We start from the raw sequence: 14,523 nt of genomic DNA, 5'->3' as shown, positions 1-14,523 counted from the left end.
GTCAACCCAAATATAGTCCTTACTCATTCGTGTAGGAGGTAAGAGGTGGGAGTACTGGGATGTAAAGATGGCAATCTTCAAGCTCCTCCAGATGGAAAGACTGAATCTAAAGGCTTATTATCTTTTATGTCCCCTTAATAACTTATATATTCTATATAATCTAACATTACTCTAAAGTTTTAATATTCTTTGTTTTAAGTTCCTTCCCAGCTCCAATATTCTCCATTGTAAAAGAACCCTCCCAGTTCTTACATTTTCTGTTCTAGGGTTCCTCCCAGCACTGACATTTTGTTTTCTAAGCTCCCAGTCCATTCTGTGTTCTAAGGGTCCTCCAGCTCTGACATTTGTGTTCTAAGTACCTGCCTAACTTTGACATTCTTCACTCCCATGTCTTCATTTACCCTATATTCTACCAAAATCAGTTCAAGCAAAATCATGAGATATCGAGACCTACCGATGGTTCTCCATTCTCAGCAGAACAGGTTTTTCTTGGAGGCTTATTCTGTGGTAATGTTGAAACTGCTATGAGAAAAGAGAAATTGGAGTCACTCCTTACACAAACAGTCCTATGGGCAAAAGGTCAGGCTTTTCTGATGTCAAACCCAGGGGCCTTTCTACTACATTGAGTGGTGGCTTGGGAGTAAGTTGGGAAAACTTGTCTAAGGAAGAAGGAAAAGAACATCCTACTTCTAAGGAAGTAGATGACAAAGTGTCTCAGGAAAACACGAACTCACAAGAAGGCCATTGAGACCATCCCTCTGCCTCTGAGGGTACAGTAGGAGCACATCATGTCAGATATAGAAGGTATCTTAGACCATTTACTGTTAGAGTTAGAAATAAATTTATAGATCATCTACTTTAATCCTTGATGGTAAAAGGATGAAACTGAGGCCAGGAAAAATGATAAATGACCAACTCCAGGACAAACTGGTTTCATTCAAAGGGCAAATTTTAAGATTTGTTTGAAAGCTCAAAGGAGTCAGAGAAAAAGTGATGAGATGGAGCAGGGGGAAGGGGCAAGATGTTGAAGACAGAATTAGGTAGAGTGTAGGAGAAAGGAAATAGCATTTTATATTAGAAAGCTAACTGGATCAGGCACTAGAAAAAATGGATTTGAATCCCAACTAGCCAATAGCTTTATATTAATTTAGTGTAAAATGAAATATTTACACTAGATCATTATACCTCCCAATTCTGACATCCTGTATTCTAAAGGCCCTTCCAGCTTTGACATCCTAGATTCACAGGCCCTCCCAGCTCTGACTTCCTGGGTTCTAAGGGCCCTCCCAGCTCTGACATCCTGTGCTCTAAGGGCCCTCCCATCTCTAGCATCCTGGGTTCTCAGGGTCTCCCAGCTCTGACATTCTCTTATTCTGTGAGGCTAGGAGGAGGAATGGAAGGCACTCAGACAAAGGTGAGTGAGAAAATTTCTAGGTGCCTTTTGGGTCAGACACAGCCAAACTCTTTACCTACAGGGAGACTGGTTTTCACAATGACAGGCTCTGGCACTTTCCAGAAGCCATTCTCTTCGTCCCAGGAGGACTCCCGCTTGATCTTATCAAGGTTGCTATAGTTACAGTCCCGGCGAATCAGTGGCTGCATCTGTTCGAGAAGCTGCTGGAAGAGCAGGAAGTCTCGCTCTTGTCTGCGGATGGTAGCCAAGTAATCAATCTTCTCCAGCTCAAATTCTGACTGTAGATCTTTAATCTCCACTTCTGCAGCCCGAAGCTAAAATGCAAGGAAGAGGCTGCATGAGATGGGAAAGGGGATTTCATGGTTTGTTTCATTCATTCACTCATTCACTCATTCATTCAATGACATTTCCCTTCCTCTTCTGCCTGTAGCCTGAAAGACAAAGATATCTGTCAGTAACTGAGTAAAGGGCATTTCCTGAAGAACCATATGTACAAAATAATTTATATCAGCTCTTTTTGTAGTAGCAAAGAATAGGAATATAAAGGGAGTTAATCCTTTCATAGAGAATGGCTGAGCAAATTCATGGTATATATGTGAATGCATGAATGTAATGGAATATTATACTGCCGTTGGAAATGACAAAAGGTACTGTTTTCATTTATTTTATTATTATTATTATTATTTGATGAGGCAATCGAGGTTAAATGACTTGCCCAAAGTTACATAACTATATCAAATGTCTAAGGCCAGATTTTAACTCAGGTCAGGAAGACCCTAGGGCTGATGCTCTCTCCACTGTATCACCTAGTTACCCCCAAAGTTTCAGAGAAACTGTGAAGACTTGCATGACTTGATGCAGAGCGACATAAGCAATAAGTACCAGGAGAATAATTTATATAATGATAACATTGAAAATGATAAAGAGCTTTGAAAGAATTAAGAACTCTGGCCAGCAAAATGATCAATCATGAAGACAGAGCACGCTACCCAACTCAGGCAGGGAGATGATGGACTAAACATGTAGAATAAGACATATATAGTTTTAGGACATGGCCATAGGAAATTGGTGACTTTGTTTTTGGCTTTTGTTTCTTTTAATTTGGGGGAGGGGAGGTGGGAAAGAAAAATCAATTCTCATCATTCACAGTAGTTTTGTTTTATAAATTTATCCTGAACACTAAATAAATAATTATTAAATCATTACTCCTAGGGAAAATACAAGGTTAAGTTCCTGTGAGTCTTTGATCATATTTACTTTATTATGTCACAGAGAAGCCTACAAACCAGGGCATTTTCCCTTCATTTTGCTGATTCATTAACATTAAACTCACAATTATCATCACTATAACTCATGTGAAGGAAGCTTATTTAATGCATGTGCAAGATCCCACCTGTGCCTTTATCCAACTCATTGATAAAACAGCAGATGGAACTGAGATATTCCCTTGCAGATATCTAAGATTTTATTTTTAAAAATATTTATTTATGTTGGAGGGGATGTGGGAAAATTGGGACACTAATACATTGTTGGTGGAGTTGTGAACTAATGCAACCATTCTGGAGAGCAATTTGGAACTATCCCCAAAGGAATATTAAAATGTCCTTACCCTTTGATCTAGCAGTGTTTCTATTGAATTTATATGTGCAAAAATGTTTGTGGCAGTACTTTTTGGAGAGACAAGAAACTGGAAACTGAGTGGATGCTTATCAGTTGAAGATGGCCGAATAAGTTATGATAAATGAATGTTATGGAATATTAGTGTTCTGTAAGAAATGATCAGCAGGATGATTTCAGAGAGGCCTGGAGAGGCTTACATGAACTGATGCTGAGTGAAATGAGCAGAACTAGGAGATCATTGTACAGGGCAACCAGAAGATTATATAATGATCCATTCTTAAGAAAGTGGCTCTTTATGACAATGAGATGATTCAGGCCAGTTCCATTGATCTTGTGTTAAAGAGAGTCATATATACGCAGAGAGAGGACTATGGGAACTGAGTGTGGTTCACAACAAACATTTTCATTTTTTTTTTGTTGTTTGCATTTTACTTTCTCATTTTTTCCTTTTGATTTGATTTTTCTTGTGCAGCAAGGTAATTGTATATATAAGTATACATATATTGGACTTAACATATATATTTTACCATGTTTAACATATATTGTATAACTTGCCATATAGAGGAGGGGGTGAAAGGAAGCAGGAGGAAAATTGGAACACAAGATTTTGCAAGGGTTAATGTTGAAAAACATATGTTTTGAAAATAAAAGGTTTTAATAAAAAAAAATAAACACATAAATAAAAAACAAGATAAATAAATATTTAGTTATCATTAAGTTTAAACAGAAAGAAAACTTTCATATGTAAATCAAAACATGCCCCCCAAAAATAGGACTGCAAATAAAACTTTGAATTTTTCTTCTTATCCCTTGTTTTAAATATATAATTCTACTTTTACTTCAAAGAAGTTCTGCTTGTCATGTTATCAGCTAAATAACAACTTTCCTTATATAAATTTAAAATATCACAATAGCCCTTTAAAAAATTCATCATCATCATCATCATTATTATATTTTAAATGAATTCCATCTTCCATTAACTTTCCTTTCTTCCTTCTAATTAAAAACACAAAGAGACAGGGGAATGAAGCAGCTTAACACAATCAAAATTAATCCACACAGTGGCCATATCTAAAAATGTATGTTCCCTTTTCCATCTTGTGTCTGAAGAAACATCATGCCTCTAGAGGTCTTCTGAAGACATGATGGTTTAACTGCATTCATTAATTTCAAAGTTGTTTTTTTTTTTTTTTTTCTATTTTTTGTAACACTGCTTTAAATTCTTCTGGTTCTACTTATTTTGTATCTGTTCATACTACACAGGATTCTATGAAATCACTTTTCATAATTTCTTGTCTAGATTTCTCTGAACTCCTGTGCTTATATTCCAGACTTCTTTCTCAGCTCTGGTCTTTCAATCAAAAATTCCTCAAAGTCTTCTATTGTATTAAATATCCATTTTTCCCATGTAGGATTATGTCAAGTTTTGCAGGATAGATTATTTTTGGCTGTAAACCCATCTCTCTTGTCTTTCTAAATATTATATTCCAGGATTTTCTCTCATTTATCATTGAAGCAGCTAGGTCTTGTATGATCCTAACTGTAACTCCTTGATACTTGAACTGTTTCATTCTAGATGCTTGTAATATTTTCTGTTTCACATAGGGATTCTGGATTTTGACTATAGCATTCCTGGGAATTTTTATTTGGGGATTTATTAGAGGAGGTGACCTATGGATTCTTTCTATATGCCTTCTGATCTCAATAAATCTAAGCAGTCTTCATTTATGATTTCTTAAAATATATTATCCAAGTTTTTTACTATATCAGTATTTTCAGGGAGTCCAATAATTTTTATATTCTCTATTGTTGACCAGTTTTCCAAATCAGTTGTTTATGTTATCAGATATCTTACATTTTCTTCTTTGAATTTTTAAATCTTTTCATTTTGTTCTAATATTTCTTGCTCTCATGGAGTCATTGATTTCTGTTTGACTTTTCATTTTCAAGGATTCCACTTCTTGGGTAAAGTTTATCACTTTCTTTTCCAAGTTACTTATTCTGCTTTCAATTATTTCCTCTAGGTTTTTTATTTCATTTTTCTTTTCTCCATTTCTTCTAGAAATTCACCTAATCCTTACTGGAAATCCCTATTTACAATTGCTACAGAGTTGCTTACTCCTTTCTTTTGGAGGATCCCTAGATTTGATACTGATTGATGTTATCTTTAATGTACTCATCTCTCCAGGTTTAGTTTCTGAATTGATGTCTTGTGCAAGAGTCAGGTTATGTCCTTTAAGAATTTTCTGGGTATTTATAAATAAAATTAAATTAAAAAAAAAAAGAAAAGAATTTTCTGGGTGAGTGGACTGACCAGGCAGGATTTTGCCCTGGATCTGATTTCTATATCCTGAGATTAGGCCTCTTTGATTTTAGAGGGGTCAAGAAGAATCTTCAGGATTCTCTCTGATGTCTCAGGACAGTTGTCAGGAAGCTCAGAGACCCTGGCCCTGGGTTTGAGTACCTACTTCCTCATCACTCTTCTAACACTTCCAAGTTCTTCATTCTAGGACTTTTGCAATGGAAAATATGTTTTTACTTTTGCAGGCTACAATCTATACAAACTCCTTGGATGGAGTGAAAGATGTAGGTTTTACTTTTGTTTTCAGGGGGTTTTTGTGTGTGTTTTTTTCGGGGATTTTGTTTTTTTTGTAGTCAGGTAGAAGGAGTCACTGATTTGTATCTTCTCATTAGATTTCACTACAGAAAGGGCTGCAGAGATAACTGCAGTAAAAATAGAAGATATAGGTGGCCTGCTTTGAGTCCAGAGAGGTGCTTAGATACTAACTTCTTAGAAATGTTGGAGAAGGAATTCTTGTCCAGAAATGAGCTGGCTTAGATGACCTCTTCAAACTATGGGTTCTTTACTTAAATAACCTTCATAAAAGTTTCTTTTCTTTCTGGTGTCAATGGAATGATGATTCTATACACATCCAGCAGTGAAGGTACAGAAATGTTAATCAAAGGGCTTTTGTCTTTACTTGCAGCAATTAAACACTTGTCAGCTCCAAGTCAAGAAGGCTACCCAAGTCAACTTTAGAATCTTTTAAGTCTTTTAACAACAACCAACAGTAAACAAGAACTCCATTGACTCACTGATGAATGCAGGAAAGACTTATTTTACATTCTTGCAATAATTGTTATCTACTTGAGTAAGACACCCTGAGATTTTATCAAATCAGTGAGTCCAGCTATTCAACCACTTATGAATCCATCTAATTAGACTATCATCTATGTACTCCACTGTTTTGTTTTCTACAAGAACCATGAAAGATATTTTACTGAACACTTGGATAAAATCAAGGGAAACTATAGCATTCTCTAAACCTATCGGTGTAGCAACCTTGTCAAAAAAAAAAAAAAAGAAAAGAAAAGAAAAGAAAAAAGAAAGAACTGTCTAGCAACATCTGTTTTGGTTAGAACCATGTAGGACTTTCGGAATCACTTATTGATAATCACAAACCTTCTCTTTAATCATCTATTCTAAAAATTGACAGGAATAGGTCAAATTCACTCATCTATGATTTGCAGACTTGATTCTCTTCCCTTTTTAAGTAATCAGGACATTTCTCTGATGCTGTGACAACTTTCCACTTCTCTGTGATCTTTCAAATATTACTCAGAGTGATCCAACTAATTTTTATGGTATCTAAGGATGTAGTTTATGAAATCCAGGTAACTTGAAGTCATCGAGGGTAGCTAAGTGCTCTCTTGACATATCCTGATCTAAGGTTTTTGGTTGGTCTGGAGGTATTACTGGTCATTCAATCAAAACCAGAGGAATTTGAGTGAAGTTCAAGGAGCTCCATTTGGAACACAATGGGCTGGTCAGAGAATCATGGAGTCCTTTCAGGCCATTATTTAAAAGAAAAAAAAAATAACCATTTTTATCCTTTCATTTCTGGGACCCAAAGTTTTGTTTTGTTTTTTGGATTGTTTTTTTTTTTTTGGGGGGGGGGGCAGAAATTTAAAATAGGAGGATTCAATTAGTATTTTCCATTACGGCGTACTGTTTCAGGATCCATGCTAAGTAAGCCTTGCCTCCTCTCTGTTATCAACATCTCATCCATTCCTATTTTGATCCTCATCTTTTCCTCTAAACAGATTTTTAAAATAATTTTTGTATCATTCTTTGCTTCCGCTGCAAACGTCAGCTCATTGTGGGCTTTAGCATTCCCAAGACTATTATTATAAGATTGTGCTGCACTTTGCACTCACTCTTTGTCACCTGCCCTCACTTTCATCCTCTGTACATTCCTTTTTAACCTCAAAATTGGTTGGTGCATTCCCAATACACCCATTTCAATCGGTCTCTCCAGATAATTCTCGTTTTCCCTCCTTATATGAATTGTTAATCTTTGACAGTTGGCTAAGAGGAAGTTGACCAGTTAATAGGTAATCAGAGATATTGCTCAGCTGTCTGAGATGTATTCAAGTTATCAAACCTCAGTAAATTTCTTTTTAGGGCACTGAAAATGGATATATGTGGAATACAGAGGCAATTTTTTAGTGATCTCTTAAAAATCATGGAGAAGGAGGAGGAGAGGTGCCTGAGGATTGGAAAAAAAGTCAACAAAGTTCCTATTTTCCAGAAATAAAGGAGTATTTAGAAAATGGAATTCACAAACTATAGGTTAATAATCATGACTTCAATCCCTGGCAGAATTTTAGAAAGCAACAGGTAGCTAATATTTGGAAAAGTAAGCTGTGTTCACAAAGAACGCTGTGGTTTAACATATTTTTTCTTGATGACAAATAATGAAACAACATGTCCCAAAGGCATTAAAATGGGATGCCACTAGGACACAGTAGCATATACTAATATTTACAGATACAGTCAATGTAGCAAGTAGTTTTGCTTTGTTACAAGGAAGTACTCAGTCTCTAGAGAGTGACATGAGTTCACTGATGAAAAAAACATTTTTTAAAGAGGTCATGCTGAATTAAACTCATTTCCATTTTCCCCTTCAGGTTATCAGATTCTTAGATCGCATAAGAATTTTATATGTCTTAAACTCACAACCCCTTATCACGAGAGAAAAATTTTACATGACCCTGAGTATATATAAAATAGGTATACAAATTAAACATTTATTGATAAGAAATCATAATTTCACAACATCCACATTCAATTATGAGACCTTCTATGGGGTCCCAATCCACATTTAAGAAGCTGGTCTATAACTCAAGAGTTCTTAAACCTGAGGAAAATGAACTTGATTTTTTAAAAACCCAACTTTTTGATAACTAAATTTCACCATAATCAGTTTCCTTTATGATCCTAGATAGCACTAAGTTCTTTTTATCCTCTTTTTATCCTCACAACAACCCTGGGAGGTAGGCGCTATTATCAATCAAGGCTAACTTCTTATTCAGGATTCCCCCGAATTTGCTTCTACTCCCTCTGATTGGTAACTGGTAACCAATTAGCTTTGAGAGGTAAGGGAGAGGAAAGGGTCAGGCAAAAGACATCTTTTAACTGTCATTTGGGAGCTGAGGAGTCTGGGGTTCAGGAATATAGGCCTGTCCAAGGTCACGCTGGTACTAAGTGGCAGATCTGAATCTAGGTCCTCTTTTTCCAAACCCATTGCCCTTTCTACTGTTCCATGAGACATTGTGGGGTCACTGTCAGACTTAGAGACATTGGTAGATACAGCATATTTGGGGTGGGCTGTCAATAAGAGTTGTAATTGCTGGAGGATAGGAAACCTTTTGGTAGAGAGCATTGTTTTATTGTGTTATTTTTTTAAACACACCTTTGTTTGCGATCTGCAGGGCTGGGGCACTGAAAGGTTCAGTCACTTGTCCTGGATTCAGGTCTTTTTGACCCTAATGCTGATCTATTCATTCTTTTTTTGTGTGTCCTGTACGTCCTTTCCCCCATTTTTAATAGCTTTTTATTTTATCAAATGAAATACATGTAGAGATAGTTTTCAACATTTACCTGCAATTCTTCTAAACATATTTTTATATTAGTTATGCTGCACAAGAAAAATCAGATCAAAAGGTGAAAGAAAAAAAAAACCACAAGCAAACAAACCACCACAACAATGATAAGTTGAAAACAAACAAACAACAACAATAAAGATGAAAATGCTACATTGTGAGCCACAGTCAGTCCCCCCAGTCCTGTCTTTGGGTGCAGATGGCTCTCTCCATCATAATATCATTGGAACTTACCTGAGTCATCTCATTGTTGAAAAGAGCCATGTCTGTCAGAGTTGATTACCACATAATCTTGTTGCCGTGTACAATGATCTCCTGGTTCTACTCACTTCATTCAGTATCAGTTCATGTAAGTCTCTCTAGGCCTCTCTGAAACCTTCCTGCTAGTTGTTTCTTACAGAACAATAATATCCCATCACATTCATATGCCATAAATTATTCAACTATTCTTCAACTGGTGCACATCCACTCAGTTTCCAGTTTCTTGCCATTACCAAAAGGCTGCCTGCCATAGTTCCAAATTGCTCTGCAGAATGGTTGGATTGATTCACAACTCCACCAACAATTCATGAGTATTCCAGTTTTCCTACATCCCTTCCAATAATTATCATTATCTTTTCCTGTCATTTTAGTCAATCTGAGAGGTGTGAAATGGTACCTCAGAATTGTCTTAATCTGCATTTTTAACCAATAGTGATTTAGAGCATTTGATTAGAAATGGCTTTAATTTCATCATCTGTTCATATCCTTTGATTATCAGTTGGGGAATGGCTTTTATTCTTATAAATTTAAGTCAATTCTCTATATATTTTAGAAATAAGGCCTTATCTCTGGATGTAAAAAAAAATTTCCTCAGCTTTCAGCTTTCATTTTAATTTTGGCTGCATTGTTTTGTTTGTATAAAAGCTTTTTAATTTAATATATCCAAAATTATCCATTTGAATTTCATACTATTCTCTAGTTCTTTGGCCATAAATGCCTTCCTTCTCCACAGACCTGAGAGGAAGACTATCCCTGGTACTCCCAATCTGCTTACAGCATCTTCCTTTATTGACCTGTGCATTCTGATGTGCATAATTCTTATCTAAGGGAAGAGATCTCAGAGATTAACTCCCTGATTTCACTGATGGAGAAACTGTTGCTGAGGAGAAAAGTGATGAGTAAAGGTCCTGGTTAGGAGACCCTGCTGAGCTCTGGGGACACAGAGAAACTCATAGTACAAGGTGGGTGGGCACAGGAAGGGGAAGGCACAGGCACCTTGGGGGCAGAGGAGGGCTGGAGAAGCCAGAGGCAGAAAAGGGGGGAGGAAAGTCGACACCTGGGCCCCTGAGCACCCTCCCTCCCCCGGCCCCCTGGCCTTTACCTTCCTCTGCATCTTCTCCAGCAGTTTGCTCTTGGCTCTCACTTCCTCCTGAATGGAGTCGTAGACATTCAGGAGCACCCAGTCGCCACTGTCTTCATCAGAGTTCTGCAGGGCAGCCACCAGTTGTTTCTTCCTCTCATCCGCGTACCTTTTGCGCCGTCTCAGCTTCTCCTTCAGGTCCTTGTTCTTTGCTTGTTCTCCTCCCACCACTTGTTGCTCCAGCATGTGCAACCTGAGACAGGTAAGAAGAAAGATTGCTGGCTGGGGCAAAGAGACTGGGAGAGCCTGCTGCCAGGACCCAGACTGCCTCCCCTAGCCATGTCTACATCTCCCATCATGGCCAGGGCCGCCAAGGGAAGGCATAACCAAGCTATGGGCAAGACAGCTAGGAAAAAGGAATAGAGAGGGCTGGGAAGGCAGACAGCAAAGGCAGAGCCTTGAGCCCTTCCATGAACTCGTTTTGGGATTGGGGAGCAACTCATTTTATCTCTCTGGAACTATTTCCTTTTTCACAAAATAAAAGAATTGGACTAGCTGAGCTCTAAGGAACCCCCTGGCTTCACCAACCTGGGTTCTAAGGCCCTTCCAGCTCTGGCATCCTGGGTTCTAAGGGCCCTCCCACCTCTGATATTCGATATTCTAAGGGCTTCCCCAGCTCTGACATCCTGGGTTCTAAGGACCTTCCAATCTCTTAACCCCCCCGCCTTTTTTTTTTTTTTTAAACATTCTATGTTTTAAAGTCATGACTATCTTATAGGTGACCTCCAGAAATCTAGCAAGAATCATCACATCCCGGTACTTTTCCTTAGTTCTGACAATATTCACTACACTCTCTCCCTCCAAGCTCCATTCTCATTTCTGGTCACATACATCCTTTTCCTCTGATGGAGAATTTTTCATATTCATAAGTCAGAAATTTCAAAAACATTGTGAACATTTATCCCAGTGATCTAGTAGGGATTCCCACTGCTTTTTCAATATTGAATCAGTCTTCATTTCACTGAGTTTCTCTTATCTACAAAATGGGGCTAACAGCACCAACCCAATCTGCCTTAGAATACTGTTAGTGGGTCAAATGAGATAACATAGTCCAACTTCATTTTTTGAGTTTGTAATCTAAAGTTCTTGACATACTCTGCTTTTCATTAGTGGAAGAGGAAGGGGGGAAAAAGATGACAATCAGGAGGATGTGCAAAAGAAGTGAAGTTTTTAATGTATCTTAATGTATCTCTCAATAAAAAGAAGTTGTGTTGTATTAAGAGTTCCTCACGGTGGGAAATGAGTGTAAACTGTTATTTTTACCTTCTGAATCCAATTCTTCCTGTGCAACAAGAAATTCGGTTCTACACACATATATTGTATCTAGAATATACTGTAATATATTTAACATGTATAAGACTGCCTGCCATCTGGGGGAGGGGGTTGGGGAAGGAAGGGAAAAAATCTGAATAGAAGTAAGTGCAAGGGATAATGTTGTAAAAAATTACCCATGCATATGTACTGTCAAAAAAAAAAAAGTTATAATTATAAAATTTAAAAAAAAAAAGAGTTCCTCACGGGGCAGCTAGGTGGCGCAGTGGATAGAGCACCAGCCCTGAATTCAGGAGGACCCGAGTTCAAATGTGACCTCAGACACTTAACACTTCCTGGGTGTGTGACCCTGGGCAAGTCACTTAACCCCAGCCTCAGGGGAAAAAAAAAAAAAAAAAAGGAAGAGTTCCTCAGGACTAGAGAACACAGGGGTGTGTCTTCTCCAAGACACTTTTCCCATAAAAGCTTCCATTTGGTTGCAAATATATGGGAATGATTTGAAAGAGTCTCTCAAACATAGAATGTCACAGCTAGGAGGGCCCTTAGAACACAGGATGTCAGAGCTGGGAGGGCCCTTAGAACACAGGAGGTCAGAGCTGGGAGGGCCCTTAGAACACAGGATGTCAGAGCTGGGAGGGCCCTTAGAACACAGGATGTCAGAGCTGGGAGGGCCCTTAGAACCCAGGAGGTCAGAGCTGGAAGGGCCCTAGAACCCAGGAGGTCAGACCTGGGAGGGCCCTTAGAACCCAGGAAGTCAGAGCTGGGAGGGTATCTCTGAGAGGCCCTTGTCCTTCCTTTCTGTCCTCTTCCTCAGACCTCCTTTCCCACAGCTGGTGTTTGATTTTAAATTGCTTAAATCAGCAGCCTTTGTTGGCTACCAAATGGAATCCTGCTTGGCTAAGCAGCCAGGGAGCTCCCCCACCTCCAGACACCCAGCACAACCCAAGCTCTTCTCTAGGTGCTGATTACCACATGCCTGAGACAGCAGAAGGCCTCAGCAGCTCGCTCCCGCTTATTCTGGGAGAGCTCAGCCCATCCTGTGGGGTTCCTTTCTCCCTCATGTTAGAATAATAATGAGGGTGACTTCACTCACTCTGTCCTAAGACTTCAAGGCTTACACCATATCCATATATTCTCCCAATAGCCCTAGAAGGTCAGTGATGCAAAGCCCAAACTTGGAGAAAAGAAGTGTCTGCCTGAGGTCACAAAGCCAAGAGCCTAGCCAGAATTCCAACTCTGATCTCCTGACTCCCAGATTAAAGAACATGCCCCCTTATGTAAGTGGGAACCTGAACCCCCTAATTATTTTCCTATAACTTATTTTTTATTTATTTTAAAATTAAAAAAATTTCTTTTTTCAAATACATGTAAGGATAGTTTTTCAACATTCATTTTGGTAAGACTTTGTGGTGAGCTTCATAATGTTAATGACCAAGCCTGGCCCTGGAGAAGGAAGAAAAAAATTTAGCTCCCTCCTTTTTTTGAAAGGTGAGGGACTATGGATATGGAGTGTTGTATACTTGCCACACAGCTTTAAATTGGCTGGTTTTGCCAAATTGGGATCTGGGCTATGCTTGTTACAGGGCTTGGCTCCCTGAATGTGGGAGGCTTGAGGGGAATATGGAGAGATGAATATGATGTCAAGATAGCTACCGATAAAACCTTAAAAAATGGACTGGAAAACTCTCCCCAAATACGGCTAAGACAGGAGACACAATGGGGAATTCGGGGCTCAGCAAGGCAACTTGAGATCAAGTCGGGGGACTGACTTTCCAGGAAGACTTGTCACAAAGCCTCCATTCATCTTTCTGGGCCTGTTGTTTGCAGAGTTCTGTGCCCATCTCTGTCTTCCTAGAGCTAAGTGTGATCACACACACACACACACACACACACACACACACACACACCCCAGCAAACCTTAGCACCAAGGAAGCCAGCTTGAGGCAGAGCTCTGAGCCATTCCAAAAGGTCCCTGACCTTGAGAGACGAGTTCCAGATATATACTAAGCTTGAGACAAATGATACAAAAGCATCCTCTAATCATCTGTTTCAGACAAATGCAATTGTGGGAGATATTCTAGGACACTGATGGGTCCCCAAAGACCCTGGGACGCAGCAAGATCCCAAGAAGAAAGTAAGAATATGAGAAATACCCGTCGAGTCCAGCCCCAGGGACAAAAAGAAGGTCTCATCTGATAACTTCTTACATTAAACTCATTATTCTTGCTAATTAGGTGCCAGAAGTAGAAAGTGAAGTGGAAAAAATAATTGAGAGCTATTAAAGTTTGATGCCCTGCACAAGGCTCCTGATACACAGCCTTAGTTCCAGTTCTGTGCAGATGAAGGGTCCCAAAGTGGGGATGACTTTGATATTTGCTCTTTTTCACCCTGGAGGCTAGATTGGGAGAAAGGCCAGGAAACCCAGAAAGATACTTAGAACAAAAAACAGCCCAAGAACCTTTCTCAAATTGACCTATAAGATTTGCAGTTACCAATGATTCCAGAAGACCAGTTTACAATGAAGCATGTCACCCAGCTCCTGGGTAACGAGACTTGTATTTGTTGGATAGCATCAATGTGGAAATTTTGTTTGGCTTGACTGCACATATTTTGTTAAAAGGGCTTAAATTTTCTTTTTCCTTTTCCCTGGAGGTGGGAAGAAGGGAGAGAAAAATCAATCATCTTTTATTGAAAAAAATGAAATTTAATTTTTAAAAAAGGCATTGACCTGCCCTATCTCATTTCAAATTAATATGATAAATCATTCCCTATTGGAGCGATCATAATAAATACTGAGTTAATGTTAGTCCATTCATTTTCACAGGGGCCTTCTGGAGATATGACATCTTAACTCAGGAAAGTTCGGCCT

At 38.7% G+C, this 14,523-nt stretch overlaps 1 protein-coding gene across 9 annotated transcripts in view; it reads right to left on the bottom strand.

The window, feature by feature from the left end:
* The window catches only part of KIF17 (kinesin family member 17), a 71,112-nt gene that overhangs the window by 7,056 nt on the left and 49,533 nt on the right, over positions 1-14,523 (bottom strand). For 5 of the 9 annotated variants that reach the window (XM_074306001.1, XM_074306005.1, XM_074306003.1 and 2 more), the window contains 3 exons: positions 10,344-10,575; positions 1,470-1,728; positions 455-522 (listed from right to left, as the gene is read on the bottom strand). In XM_074306001.1, the coding sequence (XP_074162102.1) occupies positions 455-522; positions 1,470-1,728; positions 10,344-10,575 (559 nt within the window). The remainder of the gene's footprint in view (positions 1-454; positions 523-1,469; positions 1,729-10,343; positions 10,576-14,523) is intronic. The other 4 variants (XM_074306002.1, XM_074306006.1, XM_074306004.1 and 1 more) reach the window with 1 other exon arrangement.

The sequence above is a fragment of the Sminthopsis crassicaudata genome, chromosome 3, assembly GCF_048593235.1.
Source record: "Sminthopsis crassicaudata isolate SCR6 chromosome 3, ASM4859323v1, whole genome shotgun sequence".
Taxonomy (NCBI): Eukaryota; Metazoa; Chordata; class Mammalia; order Dasyuromorphia; family Dasyuridae; genus Sminthopsis; species Sminthopsis crassicaudata.
Note: the sequence above shows the minus strand (reverse complement) of the source record. Positions and strands in the feature narration are given on the sequence as shown.